We start from the raw sequence: 18,015 nt of genomic DNA on the forward strand, positions 1-18,015 counted from the left end.
ATTGAGAAAAACTGATGGGATGATTTCAGATGTTTCATTGCCACCAAACTACAGCCATGAGTTTCTTTTTCTTTAAGTGATCTTATGATGCCAGTAAAGGCCTCTATCTTGATTAATGATGATCATCCTATAATATCTGGACATGGTGGCTTGACATGAGTTTTCAACAAAGAAAATTAGTCTCTGGAAGACATTTCTCATCTGAAACTCTCAATATATTAAAATACATTTAAAAGTTACTTCTGGGAAACATACTAAATAGGCCAATCATTTAATCATTAGCTAATTGTCAAACCCTATAAAATCATGGTATAATGTCATCCTGACATAAAGCAACATCAAAATTAGTGCATCATCTATAAAGTGAAGTATTATTTGCTTCCAAGTGACAAATTCTATTGCCAAAAAAATACCACTGTACTTCTAATAAGTGACACTCATTTTAATAGACCCTACAAAAATACAATATTTTCAATGTCCCCATAAAACAGTTAACTTACAAATATTATTCTCAGAGCTTTGGTGACATCAATCAGTGATACTACTGTGAAAATCCTCATACAATACTTGAAACACTAGCATGTAAATTCATTATATAACAAAAGAACTATGTAAAATTATGAAAGAGAATGCATGCAACCAACTCTGAGAAATTATCCTAGAATTTCAAATTAATATTGTAATTAAATTAATGACTAATATGAAAGACAAATATTTTGAAGGATTATAAAATAAATTTTGATCATTTATACAGGAAAATGGTTTCAATAGAAAAGTAAGTAATTCTACATTAACCATGCTTGTCTTTCTCTCTGGTGAGAAAGCATTCAGGATTGTACATACCTTGAAACTGTTTTTGGAAAAAAAAAGTATTTTATCTATTTCTGCCTAGAAAATCAGTCATTGAAATTAATGATACAGGTAGACCACAGCTCTGAGAAATTATATTTGAAGTTTCATATTTAAATACCAAGGATTTAAAATCACCCACCATAACTTTCTAACAGCAGTCTTTCGTAATGATAAATTTTATCAATTTCCAAAACTCATTTTAAATAATTTAAAAAGTAGCAAATTAGATTAAGCAACACACAAATAAATTCTACATTTACAAGTAAAGAAATCACAGGGGCTACAGTTTATAATCAACAGGAACTTGAAAGAAATAAAGCAATACCTTTCCTGCCACCCATCATCCACTGCTTAAATTTGTGGTGAAAAAGACTTAACTACAATGACCGTTAGTCTGTTTCTAAACTCTGCATGTATTGTAATTAGCTAAAGGCATTGAACAAATTAGTTCATCCTATTTTTATTCGGGTCCCAGAGATAAATGGCTAATTTATGAAATATTTCACTCTGTGTCATGAGAATTTAGCAAATGAATATGGAACCAAATATAAACACTTTATACCATATGTACAGTTACTTTCATAAGGCATTATCATGTAATTTTTATTGAAAAAGATTCAATATAGTAAAGTCTTATTTTAAGATATATTTTTTCTCTATCCGAGACGTTTAGTTTATGAAAATATTGTTTTTCTCTATATTCTTTTTGTATATATGCCAACATATACCTTGTGCTAGAAATATTTTATGGGAATTACAATTCTTTATATTTGTAGTTTCTATATAAAGGCATATACAACTTTGAGGCAGTGTTTCTGATGGAGAGCAGAATTCATAAAGAGCTTGTGTGTGCTTCCGTGCTCCGAAATTATATGAAATCCACTTTGAGAAGAAACTTATTTGATTAAAAACAAAAACAAAAACAGAAACAAAACTGCACCAATGCACAGCCAGAGGCTGACAATTAAAACTAATACATAACCACATGAACATCATATTTATAGAGTTAACATTTTTAAGGATGGTCAGTGCTAACATATAGTATTATACATTTGGCACTAATGTTTGCCATTGGTCCAGCAATTGGCAAAATTTGTTTCTATGTATAAATTTATTTTTGAACATTAGGTCTGGCTAGACGTATCTTCACTATTTATAAAAAATATTTAGACAGTAAGCTCACGTTGAATAACTAGGTCTACTGTGTTCTGGAAACTCTTCAGTAGTAATACAGCTTTTTCATGTTCCATATGTACAAAACTGTGTCCATTTGCCTGTAAATACACAAATAAAACAGGGCAATCAATGCAAACTATTATCACTGTATCATTGTTTCTATTCATAAAATTCATGGGAGCACTGAGCAACAAAAAGTGATCAGTTTTTATAATTCACAATGGAATCGCAATTATGGAAATAACTAATTTTATCCAGATTCAACCAAATTTATCAATTCAACAAATATTTATTAAGTACCTAGTATGTCTTTGCCACTGTGCTAATCATCAAGATGCCCTGGTAAATAACAGATAGATGTACTGGTGTCACAGTAGTTCAGTTCCATTGTTGTTGTCCTGATTTGCTTTTGCAGGGGCTGATTGGGGTGGTCTGGAAATGGGCATATGGCCATTACCTTAGTGTTATATAAATGCTAATATAAACTCATCAACAAGACCAAATATTTCAATCATGCCAAACATGACTGGATGCTTATAGTACATTTAAATCTTATTTTGACTCACTGGAAAGTTCTTGGTTTATACACTTTTATATTAGAGAAATATTTTTTATTTCCCTTATTGCTAAATGCAAGTATACTTATTATCTATAGTAGTGGTTCTCAATCAATCCACTATACCTAAGGAATGTGTCCCTTGGGGATAAAACACACTGACATTAGTAACAGAGGACATGTCTGCTCTCTTCTGTTTAAGAATCATTGATATAAGCAATTGATATTCAGTTTAAACATAGCCTAAGGTTACAGTTTCAGAGTTCCCTCTGTCTATTATATGAATTTTATGTCACAAAATGTATATTGTTCTCTGTATTGAGTGCCATGGGTCTTCGATTTTCTCCACATTAAGTTGCAGATGGTCTTGATTGGAATGATTTTTATTATTAATACAGAAAGAAGTGTATCCCATAAGCCTTCACTGCCATAAAGGTAAAATTAAATACAACCTTATTGAAACTTGATAGAAATAAATCTTGGCAACTTAATGACTGACGGTTATGTAATTGTTTTCTTTGCGGTTTGAGACTCAGTTGATTCAGAAAAGAGTCGATCACGTTGACAGCTTGGCTGAGTAGAGGTAATAGAGCCAGTTCACTGGTTGACTTTTTCAATTTTCAATGGACTGATACTTATTTTGGTTACACATTGCCTTTTTTATTTTACTTACTGTTTTTATGCTTTCTTAAAATATGATTAATATTTCAAATAACCAATCACTTAATAATTAGACTCTTTCATTGACTTTAGCTTTTTCAAATTTAAAGCAGCATTATATCTCTAGAAATATCAGACAACCTTTAAAACTTAGATGAAAGTTATATGATACATTATATCTCATCACTAGTTCATTAAAATTGACTGACTAATGATGTGGTAAAGAAGATTCCAAAATACTACATTTGTAAACCATAGTACATCTGCCAATAAAAAAATACTAGGTGACAGAATATAAATTCTTGGAAATTCATGTAATTAGAAGTAAAAATTTGCTTTTAATTAAAGAAACCTTAAAGGCATTCCTTAACGATATTTAATAAATGAAAATGCCCATAGAAGTTGGCATTGGTCTCAAAAAAAAAAAAAAAAAAAAAAGAAGAAGTTGACATTGGCTGTTTCAGTGTCGGGAAACAGTAGTTGAGTAGTTTGGGCGTGTTACACAGCCCAAATTTCTTGCTCTGCGTTATACTAAAAATCAGACAATGAGGTTATATTTGGTGTCATTTCTGATCAGTTTTGATGGAGAGTAAGGAATACAGCATATGGTCCATTCTTTTTTCTACTCTTAACCTGTTTCAGACATCAGGAACATAGCGAACTTGCATGAAATAAATATTTATTCCATTGTAGCTTTGAGGGATGTACTGACTACCTTAATGCCTTCAATTTGATCAAAATACTTTAATGCCTTCGATTTGACCAAAAGTTGTAACTTAATTGTGAAATTAAAATTGAACTTTAATAATGGAGTTCTTGAATGTCAAACCATAATAATGACTTTGTGAGTGCTCAGATTTCTCTATCTGCAGACTGAAACCTAGAATTGCAATGAATTAAAAATCCACTGAGAATTTTCAGGGAATTGTTCAAAATTTAAATATCTCACAGTTATAGAAATAAAAAATTTTCTAGGATTTGGAGGCCATGAATGGTACGTCGTTCATCATCATACTTGACATAGTATCAATGTTAAAAATATCAGTGTTAAGGGCAAAAGTGGTATAAAACTTAGCAAATTAATCATAGCTGTTAATTTAGAGTGGTACTTTTATTATGAAAGATCTTCAAAGAAGGGTAGTCTGCTCTCAATGTGATTACTTTAGCATTTTTTTCAATCAAAGAATGTCTGTTTTGTACTCACTTCCGTAGGCATTTTGCTAGGCACTGGGATGGGAAGTAAGAAAGAGATGAAACAGGAAGGCTCCAATCAAAGCAGCAGCCATTCAGGAGGGGAAATAAGTCACGCACGTAACTAAAAATAACATATAATGTTGCATGTAGAATGAGCCCTCAGTACATATATGCTGAATTGAATTAATATCTGAAGAGGGAAATAAAGTGCTAGAGTAGCTCAGAGGAGGGCAAAGAAGAGAGGGACATCTTCTCTTTGCTGTTTCTCTGAGGCATAGAACGAGTGTGATTCCCAAAGGACTACAGTCCTTGTCTTGTCTCATTCCTAGAGTCTCCTCGAGCCCTCAGTATGTTAACAGTTGTTTTTTTTCAGGTAAGTTCTGTAACAGTATGTGCAGAATAAAGCATTCTAAAATGGTTCATGTGTGGAATCATTTTTCTAAGAAATAAAAAACAAAAAAAGCACCAAATCCAAAACCTGTGAATTTAGACCATAGGCTTTAGCATGGGAAGCAACCATAAAAATAAACTTATGTAGAGGGGCCATTTTTTTTTTTTTTAAACACGGCATTAGTTCAAAAAACCTCTTCTTCAAAAGGAAGAGAGATAGCCCAATATGTAAAACATTTAAACAGATCTTTTTAGAGAGAGACAGAGAAAGGGAGAGAGGTGGAAGACAGACTGGACCCAGCGAACCAGCTTACTTGCCAATACCTTCCCACCCCTACAGTGCTCATGAAAGCCCAGTGTGAAAACTGTTAGTTTAGACTAATCCTGTTGTTTATTTTAAGGAGACCAAACAAATTGTCTGAGGTCAAACAACAAGGGAAAGGGCTAAGGCTGAATCACCTGATACCGTAATATTCCTTCTTCTTGTTTCTTTCATTACTTCACTGAAATAATAAGACCACAATCATGTCAAGTAATTTGAGCTGACATTTCACTGACCATGATAAAATAATGAACATTTTTCCCTTAAAAAACTGTTGCTATATCATCTCCAAAGATAATTCTGTTCTTTACAGTGGTTGCCAAGCTGTGATTCCCATTCAGATTTCTATCAGGTTTAATTTAACTTATTCTAAAAATACTGGTAGAAGTAACATTTAGTCCTAAATTAAATATCTACAGAAATGCTGAATCTCCAATTTTTTTTTTGAGTGGAAGATGATAATAATAAATCTCAGTTCCAGAGAAACTTCTTTCATTCTTAGGACAGAAGTGGAAAATGAATTGACATTGTATTTGTTAACATGAATGTGGTTATCAGGCTTACATCTTGGATAGTTCAGACAGGGAATCAAACAACTATGTTACTATATTTGTGTAGGGCTTCTCCAGTTAAAATAAAGACCAGAAGAATCACAATATTCCAACTAATGGAGTTTTGCATTTGTGTGTGTGTGTGTGTGTGTGCACAGAAGAAGAAAAGGCTGAGGAAATAAAGGCTGGTACTATGCAATGTTCATTGCAGGGTATAAACCCAATGATGCTTTGAAAAAATAAATGCACATGATTTACATTTATATTATATTACATGTATTAATGTAATGTATTATATTAATAAATATATGCATACTATGAAAAAGATGATATGAAGAACAAATGCTAAATTAATAAAAATTTAAACTATTTTGCCACATTTGGCTGCCTATATGTTTTATATAGATATACTATCAGAGATTTGAATAAAATGTGTACCATTTTGAGGAAATTGCAACCTAATGAAAAATGAGAAATCACTTATTAAGTTGAAATGAAGTTACCAAGAAAACAATCTAAAAAGGGAAAAGATATTCTGAAAATTTAATCCTTAAAAAATATGTAATTAATGGGTTTCTAGCTTTAGCTGATTTGAAAGTATGGAGGAACATGTTACTATAATTGTTACATCATTTTCAGAAGACATCTCTTGTTATTTTAATTTTATTTGATATTTTCTGTGCCACGAAATGTTTTTTAATTGTCCCTTTTCATGATTTAGACATGAAAAGACTGAAGGTTAATGAAAATAGTATTTGCAAATCCAACAAAAAGTAGAGCTTTGCAAATAGAGCTCATCAATCTATTGTAAAACACACTTGGTTTCTGAATTTCCTCTCTTATTCTCTCCTGGATTTATGTTTGATTACCTTCTGGTAAATGTTTTGTTAAATGGATAAATTATGGATGTTCACATTGCAGAAACAGTCCAGATGATGTTGTAATTCTCCTAGAAATTCTGTTGCATTCTTATTATTCAAGGCTCTAAGCTTAAAAACTAGCCTCAGAGAAGGCCAGACCACAGGGTTGGTGGGATTATCCAACAGGGAGGACAGCACAGATCTTTTTAAACTCCAAAAAAAGAAATCAGTTTGGAGATATGGGCATGTGATTTCTGGTTGATTTAAATTCACCTTCCAAGGGATAAGCCTTTTTAAAGGGCTAGTACACATAAATTTTATATGTTAGAGAAATATTAATACATTGATATATTGCACTTTGAATGCCTACAGCTCTTAGAATGAAGGAAAATGAAATAATGCAGCAACCAAATTAGTGCCATAAGAGCAACGCTTCATGGTGTTCCATTCTGATTGCCAGGTATTATGAGAAAGAGTAGGAATCTCAGATAATCCTCATTGTGCTTCACATTAACTAACCAGAATTAATTCTCATTTCAAATTTTAATCTGATAAGAGTACTCTCATTAAGTATTAGGATATATTTAGGGCTAAGTATACTCATAATCAATACTACATTGACTCTATGTCAAGCTATTTAAAAAATTTTCTTTTCTATCGAAAACCTGAATTACAGACTTTCAGTTCTTAGAGAGTTCATTTGAAAAATTTACATTGCTTTTGTAAATGTGAGAAAGTTTGAAGTTTTAACGAGTTTTATTCTAGTATTTTAAAAAACCTTTGCAGAACAAAACATAAATAAGAATTTCTCTCTCTCTCTCTTTTTTTTTTTGAGACGGAGTCTCTGTCGCCCAGGCTGGAGTGCAGTGGCGCTATCTCGGCTCACTGTAAGCTCCGCCTCCCGGGTTCCCGCCATTCTCCTGCCTCGGCCTCCCGAGTAGCTGGGACTACAGGTGCCCGCCACAACCACAGGCTAATTTTTTGTATTTTTAGTAGAGAGGGGGTTTCACCGTGTTAGCCAGGATGGTCTCAACCTCCTGACCTCATGATCCGCCCACTTCGGCCTCTCAAAGTGCTGGGATTACAGGCGTGAGCCACCGCACCCGGCAAGAATTTCTCTTCTGTGTTAAGTACACACATGTACTGCAGCTTGAATTTCTCATGAATTAAGGCTCATAAAAGATATGGCAACGTAGAATATACTCAACTGAAGACTGAATTATTTGAATAGAAACTCAGGTGTGGAACTGATAATAAATAGTAAATCTGGATATATTTATTTCTTTATCTGCTCTGATTTTTAAATGCTTGTTTTCTTTTTATCAAACATATCAAATGATCATCTCCAACAAATGAATTTCCTACCTTGATTTGCAAGCCAATTTCCCAACAAGTCACAATCCTTTTACTTTTCACAAAAAGAATAACTGCAAAATCAACCCCAAATTTTCGGGGGCTCTTTGTAGCCAGGCTGCTGTCCACTTTGATGAAGAGCTTGCTCTTAAATGACAGGCTGGCGTTCATTTTATCAAATGTTTGATACTCAGCTTTTTGTCTCTTTTCCTGCTTTGTTTCCTGCTCTGTATAACTTGGGTATGTCTATTTCCAGGACTAGGTTGTGGAAGGCAGGAACTTGGTTACATTCATATAACATTGTTTACATTTCTTGGCACAATACTTTGTACACAGTGGGCATTTGATGCACATTTTCCAAATAAATAAATAAATTAGAAAATGTAATAAATATGATACCATCAGCAAAATTTGCTCCATAGAATCAGTATTGTGCAATGGTGTGAAAGTTGTCAGAATCAATTGGAGTGACTAGTGTTAAACAAAACAAAACACAACAAAAAACCTGGCAAATAGAGTGGGGAAGGCCATGAAGAGAGGGTTCTCATACTTATATACCTGATAACAAAAACTATCACAAAAGACTGCAAAAACACAACCTTACACAAAAGCCATTGCAACCTTACACAACAAATACTTCTGCAGGGACATTGCCCAGCAATTTGTTGTCCAATCTTGGACTGGCATCATCCTTGCTATTGATCTTTGTAGCCAAGGATAATTATTTAAAAGTAGTTACATAATCCTTATTTTTTCCTTTGAAAACCGCTGTCTTTCTTTAACGTCCTGAATACATGCATAGTTTACTATGGCATATGTATTCCCATTTCAATGCTCTATTCCCAAATAAACATCATTTTCTTTTAAAGAGTCTCTCTGTTTGTTATTTTGTTCACAATGGAAGAACTCAAATAAGTTATCGAACATCTGTCAACAATAGATGTCTTGCAGGGTTGTTGTATGATTTAAATGACACAATAGAGACACTTAATGGATGTTACTTTTCTGTTAGCTAAACTATGAAGGATAGAGTCACCCTAAAAAACCTAATTTGTTTTATTGGTTTTCATGTTTTACTAAATACTCAAAATGCATTTTGATTTTCAAAAAGTATTTCCTCAATATTTTTATTGGTTTTCTGTGTAAGAACATTGTATATTATGAACAAAACTAAATGTATAATATGCAGTCAAAATCTGGCATATAAAAGCATATTTTAAAAGACAGTTTAACGATGGGTTCTCATTCTGTAACCTAGGCTGGAGTGCAGTGACTCTATCATAGCTCACTGTAGCCTCAACCTCCTAGGCTGAAAGGATCCTCCTACCTCAGCCTCTTTAGTAGCTGGAACTACATGTGCGTGCCATCACGCCTGGCTAATTTTTAATTTTTTTTGTAGAGATGGGATCTGCTATGTTGCCAAGGCTGGTCTTGAACTCCTGGCCTCAAGCAATCCTCCTGCCTCTGCCTCCCAAAGCATTGGGATTACAGGTGTGAGCCACTGGGCCTAACCAACACATAGTTTTCAAACCTATTTCTGGTTCCTTTCTAATGTATTAAACAAAATCTTACTCTTCAATGTATTGTATTATTATAAGCAATTATTTACCTAAACATTAAAAGTTATGTGATTATTCCTCCATAGTCCCCCACTCCCAGTGTCTCTGGTGCTTTTGATTTTCAACCATAAATAAGATAAACTATAGAAATGTGGAACTTACTTGGCCTTGTTGGGAAATGCTTTAGTACAATTTTCAAATGCTTTATTTCTTTAAGGGTTCAACAGTTCATTTTAACCATAAACCATTTCTCATTCTTTAGGGGTTATATTTTTGGAGGGTTTTTTTTTTTTTTTTGAGAAATTGTTAAAAACTCAGAAATTGAACATTAACCCTTTCTTAATGATTTATGGTAATAATTGTGAACATCAACACTCTCTTGGACACAGCCATGGCCCCGTTAGTTTGTTTCTATAACAAACATTTCCCAAAGTGTGTTGTGTGGAAGTGGTTAATTGACGCTTTGGTAAAGAGGACTGTATAGTTAAACATGTTGAAACATATATTTGTAAGATTTCTTAGAGTTCTTAGCCTATTTAGTACAGTGTAAAGTCCTGAAACAAGGGATAGAGTATGAAGTGATTACGAAACTTAGTTCACCATGAACTCTTTTTTTTCAAAGATAGGTCAAAAAATGTCATTGAGAAAAACTGTTCCATACTGAAAGTACAAAACGTTCTTTTAAAAGCCAGAAACAAGATTTTAGAAGTACAATCTGCTATACTTTTAAAATCTTGTTTCTGGCTTTTAAAAGAAGTTGTTCTCTTCTATTTCTGGCTTTTAAAAGAAGTTTCTCTCTTACTGCAGAGTGAAGCTGTTGGCTATGACTTCTTGCTTCTGACAATGAGCCTGGAGCCAAAGGCTTTCACTTTGGTGGTCTGGACAACTAGATAAAAGACTCCCAGGTACGATATAAATCCTCTCTTATGAGTAAAAGGAATGAAATGTAGTGCATGGACTTTGTGACATTAATTATGCCTCTTCAGAAGCACTTTGTTTTCTAGCTTACGTTTTTGTTTCTTATAGCTCTGGCTGTTGAATAAGTGAGCTTTACCTAAGTAAGAAAATTCTCTCAGCAAGCTGATCACACCTACTGGTCATTAAAGAGCCATCGAATTTCTATTCAGACAAGGAAGCATTGATTCAGTGTTTGTATATATATCTGTGTGCAACAGATCCACCCATGCACAGACATTTCATTTAGACTTCTCTTTGGGGAGTCTGAACTTACCTCTCCCATTCTGAGCTTTGAATGCCATATCTTGCTTGCTGTCTCTCCCTACCGCCATCCTGAGCCTCACTCCAACTCATCGCCATGCTTGAAATTCTCCCAGTCCATGAAAAACTTATTAAAATCCCAGGGTTTCCTTCCTTCATGACTCTAACATGAGTCTGGGGTCTTCTTCCCCAATATTCTCTCCTTTATACTCCATACTCACCCTTTCTAGCATAAAACTCTTACCCCTGCTCCTGAAAACTCATGTCAGTCTAGCCCACAGGTATTCCTCCTCCTTCTTTCCTCTCTGTTAAGCCTGGAGGAACTTCTGCTCCACCAGGAATAAACTCCCTTCTTTCAACTCCCCCCACAACCAGAGATCTCCATGATCCCCAGTGCACCCAGCCACAAAGGTCTCCTCTCCCACTCCCTCACTGATTCACTGGAGGAGCTAAGAAGAGGAGGGTCTTACATCTTGTATTTTTGTCTGTGAGTGGCCATCCTCTCTGCATCCCAGGATACACACTTTTATATTAATTACCCCATTCCGTTAACACAGCTACAATATTTATTAGATACATCACAAAATCAAGTACTTTATTAGTTTCCTAATGAGTGCATACATTCACTTTGTCTCCCCAGCTATTAGTTCCCTTAGGACACATGACTTCCCTTCTACCTATTAAGGGGCTTCTAATGATATTTCCTTGTAAGACACTAATCAGGATGTGGAGTGGAGTTGTCAGTGGGTATAGAACAGAGCAATGATAATAGGCCTAACAAGCATCTAACCCCATGATTTTGGCCAAGATAAGATGCTCTGAGCCAAACAACTTACCATAAACTAACTTTAAAAAAGTAAAAAAAAGTGCAATAATGACTTTGCTAATAGTCCAAGTATTTGTTGATAGACATTGTTGACAGTAGTTTCTTGAACTGTCTATATGAATTGTAGGGCCAAGGGTCTTTCTAAGACGAGAAAAAAAGAAAAGTATCTAGCTTGTTTGAATTATTATCTCATTGATTATTCTCTTTTAGCATCTTGAAATAGAGCTGTAGACAAAGAGTATGTTTGGATTGCAAATTCCAAAACCCTTAAAATGATGACAAGGTAAAAGAGACTATAAAATTATCTTCAATTAAGTACCTTATTTATATACCTCATATTAGAAAAATCTGTTTTGGTTATTGGCAAAATCTGGATGTCGTTAACTAATTCTCTATAAATTATTTCTCTTCTCTTGCCAAAATTAGGCTTATGTATGGAGATGGGGGTGGGTAAATGAAGAGGAGAGGGTTTGGCTTCCCTGACAGAACAGGACATACTTGCAAGTGAGTTTTAGGTTACAACTGTGAATCATGTTGTTAACTATCAGGTACAGTATATATATATGTTTTCCAGTCTATTCCTCTTTTCAACAGAGTAACTATAATTACTAGATTTTCTGTATTCATATATATTTTGAATTATAAAATGTATAATGAATTAGAGTGAATTTTTTAGTTGAAAAGAACATTAGAAAAAAGAAACTATGATGATAAATTGACAAAACGGTCATTTCAAATATTGGCAAATTCAAAAGGCTCATTCTGACATATTTTTATATTCCATATGCTTTCAGTTTTTTCTCTTACTGTTATATAATTGAACTTAGCAGAAGGTGAGTCTATGAAGGGTCAGTTGCTCTTTCCATATGCCACACTGTCTTAGGGTAATTACAATGTGTCTATTCTGGAAAAATGAATAATACAACAGAAAAATGATGTGAATATGTTTTAATTAACATCATCCCTTATTGCACACATCTTCATGTAATTCAAATAACATCCTCATAATATCACAGCAGAATAAGAAAAGAGTGGACGGTACAAAGATGGCCGGGCGCGGTGGCTCAAGCCTGTAATCCCAGCACTTTGGGAGGCCGAGACGGGCGGATCACGAGGTCAGGAGATCGAGACCATCCTGGGTAACACAGTGACACCCCATCTCTACTAAAAAATATACAAAAAACTAGCCGGGCGAGGTGGCGGGCGCCTGTCATCCCAGCTACTCTGGAGGCTGAGGCAGGAGAATGGCGTGAACCCGGGAAGTGGAGCTTGCAGTGAGCCGAGATCGCGCCACCGCACTCCAGCCTGGGCGACAGAGCGAGACTCCGTCTCAAAAAAAAAAAAAAAAAAAAAGAGTTATAGAGAAAGAAAGAGATCTAATAAATTCTGGGTTTGGGAAGAGGGATTAGGAAAGGTGTATCTCTTGTGCTCTCTCATATATCTTTTGCTATTTGCTATTGGGTTAGATTAAACCCCAAAAGTATTGACACTTAGGGAGGGTCATTCTTTCCTTTTTTCCTTTCTTTTACTTCGATTCTCTAGGTTGAACATTGCCATTAGCTTTGTAAATAAATTCGCTCCATTGAAAACACATGATTCTGACCTTTTAAGTGACAGATAACCCAATGTTATGAAACAATTTTCCCCCAGCATTCTTTAAGCTAAGAGACAACAGTATTATAAATAGATAAATATATAGCTTGCCTTCTTAGCATCTGATGTTGCAAACAATTTCATTTTAGAATTAGTCATTCTCGTTTCTTTCTTTCAGAAAGTATAATTGCCCATGTGTACTTTTTAACTAGTATGAATGAAACTGTAAATACATAATTTGATTAAAGTCCATGTACTTTTTTCTTTATTGAAAATGGGCTTTGATTTTACTGGACTAGGTACAAGTGAGTTCTATGGCAAAAATAAAATGTCACATCTTTGATAGTCGTTTGTGGAGAGAAGAGACATCTTGGGTGCAGCTTTTCTGCAGTATTCTTGGCTAAAAATTTCTTGCTACTTCTTGCATGAGGAATCCATTTCCTTGCATTTTGCTGTTATTTTTACCTCTCTGGGATTAGAAATACTGAACCCTCATAACCCTCATGTCCCCACATATAATTCTAGAATTTCATAGCCAGAAAAGAGCATTCTAATACCTTGCAAGTAGACACTAATGTTTTTATTTTTATTTTTTATTTTTTTGAGACAGATTCTCACTCTGTCACTAAGCCTGGAGTGCAGTGGCATAATCACAGCTCACTGCAGCCTCCAACTCCTGGGCTCAAGTACTTTTCCCACATCAGCCCCCCCGAGTAGCTGGTATTACAGGTGCTTGCCACTGCACCTGTTTAATTTTTAATTTTCTGTAGAGATGAAGTCTCTCTGCGCTGCCAAGCCTGGTCTTAAACTTCTGGCTTCAAGCCATCCTACTGCCTCTGCCTCTCAAAGTGGTGGGGTTACAGTCATGAGCCATCATGTCTGGCCTGACACTAACCTATGTTTCCATCTGCAAGATATACTGTGTATAATTTTGTTATAATACTTACGTATACATTTCTGAATTCTAGCAGAAGGGAAAAATCTTTATTTAGCTTCTGTCATGGAAGAAGGAACTCTGTAACATTGGCTCAAGCTATAGCATACTTCTCTACCCAGCCTCACATTCTAGTAGGTAAGAGATCTGAGATTAATTGGCTATATTTTTTTCCAGACTCTAAGATTTAAAAAAATGTCTTTGAAATTCGGTGGAGAAAAAAATTAGCCATTTCCTTTGCTAATGAGCAGCATTTACCAAATGTTAAGAGAGTTACGTTGTTAGTTTAAGTTTATTCTCAGCTGTTTTTCACTGCAATTCATACAATTTTCAAAGAGTTGAATTTGTGAGCTAGGAGGGACTTCAGACATATAAACAGCAGTTCATTTTACAAATAATGAATTTGAGGCCCATAGACATGATGTAAAATATCTAAGATCAAAGAACTTGTTAGGCTATCCAAAAATATAGAACTTCCATAATAAAGCGGTAAAGGAAAATTTTAGTTATTATATGTGTGGTTGTTATTGTTTCTCAGCTCTACTTCAAAAGACCAACTGCTGTTTGCATCTTCTGCCTGCATAGAATGGACTCCGGCCTGCTGGGTGGTATTTCTATTGTGACATTGGCACAGGCTGAAGTAGCTTAAACTCTTTTCAGAGAACTATCATTTTTGAAAACTTGAGTAGCTGATCGTGATCTTGTTAGTTTAAAACATTTCCAAGAGGCCAGGCGCAGTGGTTCATGCCTATAATCCCAGCACTTTGGGAGGCCAAGGTGAGCAGATCACCTGAGGCTGGGAGTTCGAGACCAGCCTGACCAACATGGAGAAACCCTATCTCTACTAAAACTACAAAAATTAGCTGGGTGTGGTTGCGCATTCCTGTAATCCCAGCTACTCAGGAGGCTGAGGCAGGAGAATCGCTTCAAACTGGGAGGCGGAGGTTGTGGTGAGCCAAGATCGTGCCATTGCACTCCAGCCTGAGCAATAAGAGTGAAATGCCATCTCAAAAAACAAACAACAAAACAAAACAAAAAACAACAACAAACAACAACAAAAATTTCTGAGAATGAAATGTTAAAGCAATCTTAGGATTTCTACTTTTCTAGGACTTTCTGAGAGGACGCAGTACATTGGAGATAGAAGATCTCCTTGGAGCTGACTTGAGGGGATCCTTGCATTCTTTAACTGTGTTTGTATAGTTGATCTAAGGTTTCTTTTTTACATGTCTGTTGCGGGAAGTCAGGGACCCTGAATGGAGGGACCGGCTGAAATCATGGCAGAAGAACATAAATTGTGAAGATTTCATGGACATTTATTAGTTCCCCAAATTAATACTTTTATAATTTCTTACGCCTGTCTTTACTGCAATCTCTGAACACAAATTGTGAAGAGTTCGTGGACACTTATCACTTCCCCAGTCAATATCCTTGTGATTTCCTATGCCTGTCTTTACTTTAATCTCTTAATCCCGTCATCTTCGTAAGCTGAGGAGGATGTATGTCGCCTCAGGACCCTGTGATGATTGCGTTAACTGCACAAATTGTTTGTAGAGCATGTGTGTTTGAACAATATGAAATCTGGGCACCTTGAAAAAAGAACAGGATAACAGCAATCTTCAGGGAACAAGGGAGATAAGACTTGGAGTCTGACTGCCGGTGAGCCAGACAGAACAGAGCCATATCTTTCAAAGGCAAATAGGAGAAATATCGCTGAATTCTTTTTCTCAGCAAGGAACATTCCTGAGAAAGAGAATGCGTCCCCGAGGGTAGGCCTATGAACGGCCCCCATGGGGGCAATGTCTTTTTGGTCGAAGCCAAAGGGATGAAATAAGCCCTGGTCTCCTATTTTGGTCAGACAGGTTGTCTGCTCTCAAACTCTGTCTCCTGATAAGATGTTATCAATGACAATGCATGCCAGAAACTTCATTAGCAATTTTAATTTCACCCCGTCCTGTGATCTCTGTGACCCACACCCTATTCATTCACTCCCTCCCCTTTTGAAAATCGCTAATAAAAACTTGCTGGTTTTATGGCTCGGAGAGCATCACAGAACCTGCTGACATGTGATGTCTCCACCGGACACCCAGCTTTAAAGTTTCTCTGTCTTGTACTCTTTTCCTTTATTTCTCAAACCAGCCGCGATGCTTAGGGAAATAGAAAAGAACCCACGTTAAATATTGGAGGTGGGGTTTTCTTCCAATATGTTGATGTGAGGTTCCTTTTTCACATGTCAACTGTGTTTGTATAACTGATCTAAGGTTCCTTTTTCACATGTCCTGTCTTCTCAGTGAATCTAAATCTTCAGTATATTATGTTGAGCCATTTCATAATTGTTGCACATGGTCAAATATCAGTAGTATCAAGTAGTTCCACCTATTTATATAATGGGAAATTTCTGGGGTTCTGAGTAAAAATACTGAATCTTAAATACGTCAGTAATGCTTAAGAGCTTTTCCTTGGAATGTAGAAAATGATTATGTACCTCTTATATAGGAAGTGAATTAATGAGCTGCAAATCACTGATAAGAAACAAAGCAAAAAAATTAAAGACAATGAATTCAGAGACAAGGACAAAAAAAGCCAAATAAATGAGGTTATGTAAAGTATTTGCTTAACTGTTTATTGGGGTGAACCTTTTCTGATATGCAGAGCTTTAAGTTAGTGAAAGTCATTTTCCATCACACAATGCATTTTAAAAAGTCACCTTATATACAGCTAAACTTTTGTTTATCTAAGCAGGGGGAGTAGAATGATGTATTATGTATTTCATAGCATTCAAACAGTAATAAGCCTGTGGCTGAGAAATTAAATATGGACCAGTTCCTTCTCCTTCATGAAAGTCACACACATACTCTGTTTGGGCATTTACTCTTACTTGATAACTATGCATAGATTCACACACACACACACACACACACACACACACACATATATATATTTCTTATATTATCAAGTAATTCCATTCAGTTCAACAAAAATATGCAAAACATCTGTCATGTGTCAAGTACTGTGTAAGGTGCTAAGACTGAAATGTTTTTGACTTGACTTTCAGCCCCAAAACAATAAAGGCAAATAAGCAATGTGAGAAGGACTTATTTTCAGTCATGTAATTCAAATCATTTAACGTGGTAACATGGTTACATATCTGTTTTAGTATTGGCATTTGCATGCATTTCTTTTATCTGCCTTACCTGAAGGATCTTATCACCAGGCTGCAGTAGGTTTGATGCTGGCCCATCAGGCTGAACCCTAGTAACAAAGATACCCTATAAGTCAGAAGTAACAGAGGTTAGGATTCTATTACCAAGAACCAGACCTACTTAAACAAATCTTCATGCACATAGAAAACAGTGAAAACAGATTCAGAAACAGTTTATGCATGTAGGCTTCAAAGATTATTATAGTATTTTAAGCAAGGCAGCACTCTCCAAGCCAAGTTTAAGAGAAGTAACACTTTTGCTTGCAAAAAGAAGCTTATCTTGTTTTGAAAGTGCAATTATGATTTAAAAATTGATCTCATGGCATATTCTTAATGATTTTTTTTCTTAAATCATTTGAAATGTGATGCTGAACCATTTTTTGTATAAATTCTGAATTTGTCTTAAGTTATTCTTCTTAAATATGTCTCCATTAAAGGCAGTTGAAGGTATTTGAAAAAGTGTCTTCTATTTGATAGTTCATTGTATACTTTAAAAGTTTTACTAGAATTATATATACATTCGGGTTTATTTTAATGCATATTGTTTCATATGTTACTGAGAATTTTAATATAAAATGCATATGAACAAATTAAATATAAGAAAACTGGAACACGCATTTTAAATAAAGTTTATGACTATATGGTTATAAAATCCCTAAATTGATTAATGCAGTTTATAAGAAAGTCAAATTAATTTTGTTGACCATGTATAGAAAGAAAACATATATTGAATGTCTACCACATGCTAGGCCTGGATGGTTCATGATAT

General features: G+C 35.0%; 1 protein-coding gene across 1 annotated transcript in view; it reads right to left on the minus strand.

The window, feature by feature from the left end:
- Window positions 1–421: 421 nt before the first annotated feature.
- Window positions 422–18,015, minus strand: part of LRRC7 (leucine rich repeat containing 7) — a 544,610-nt gene continuing 527,016 nt past the window's right edge. Inside the window, exons 26-27 of the mRNA XM_031935208.1 lie at window positions 17,239–17,313; window positions 422–2,126 (exon numbers count right to left, since the gene is read on the minus strand). Coding sequence (XP_031791068.1) covers window positions 2,019–2,126; window positions 17,239–17,313 — 183 coding nt within the window. The 3' untranslated portion in view covers window positions 422–2,018. The remainder of the gene's footprint in view (window positions 2,127–17,238; window positions 17,314–18,015) is intronic.

The sequence above is a fragment of the Piliocolobus tephrosceles genome, chromosome 1 (assembly GCF_002776525.5).
Source record: "Piliocolobus tephrosceles isolate RC106 chromosome 1, ASM277652v3, whole genome shotgun sequence".
NCBI classification, from domain to species: domain Eukaryota; kingdom Metazoa; phylum Chordata; class Mammalia; order Primates; family Cercopithecidae; genus Piliocolobus; species Piliocolobus tephrosceles.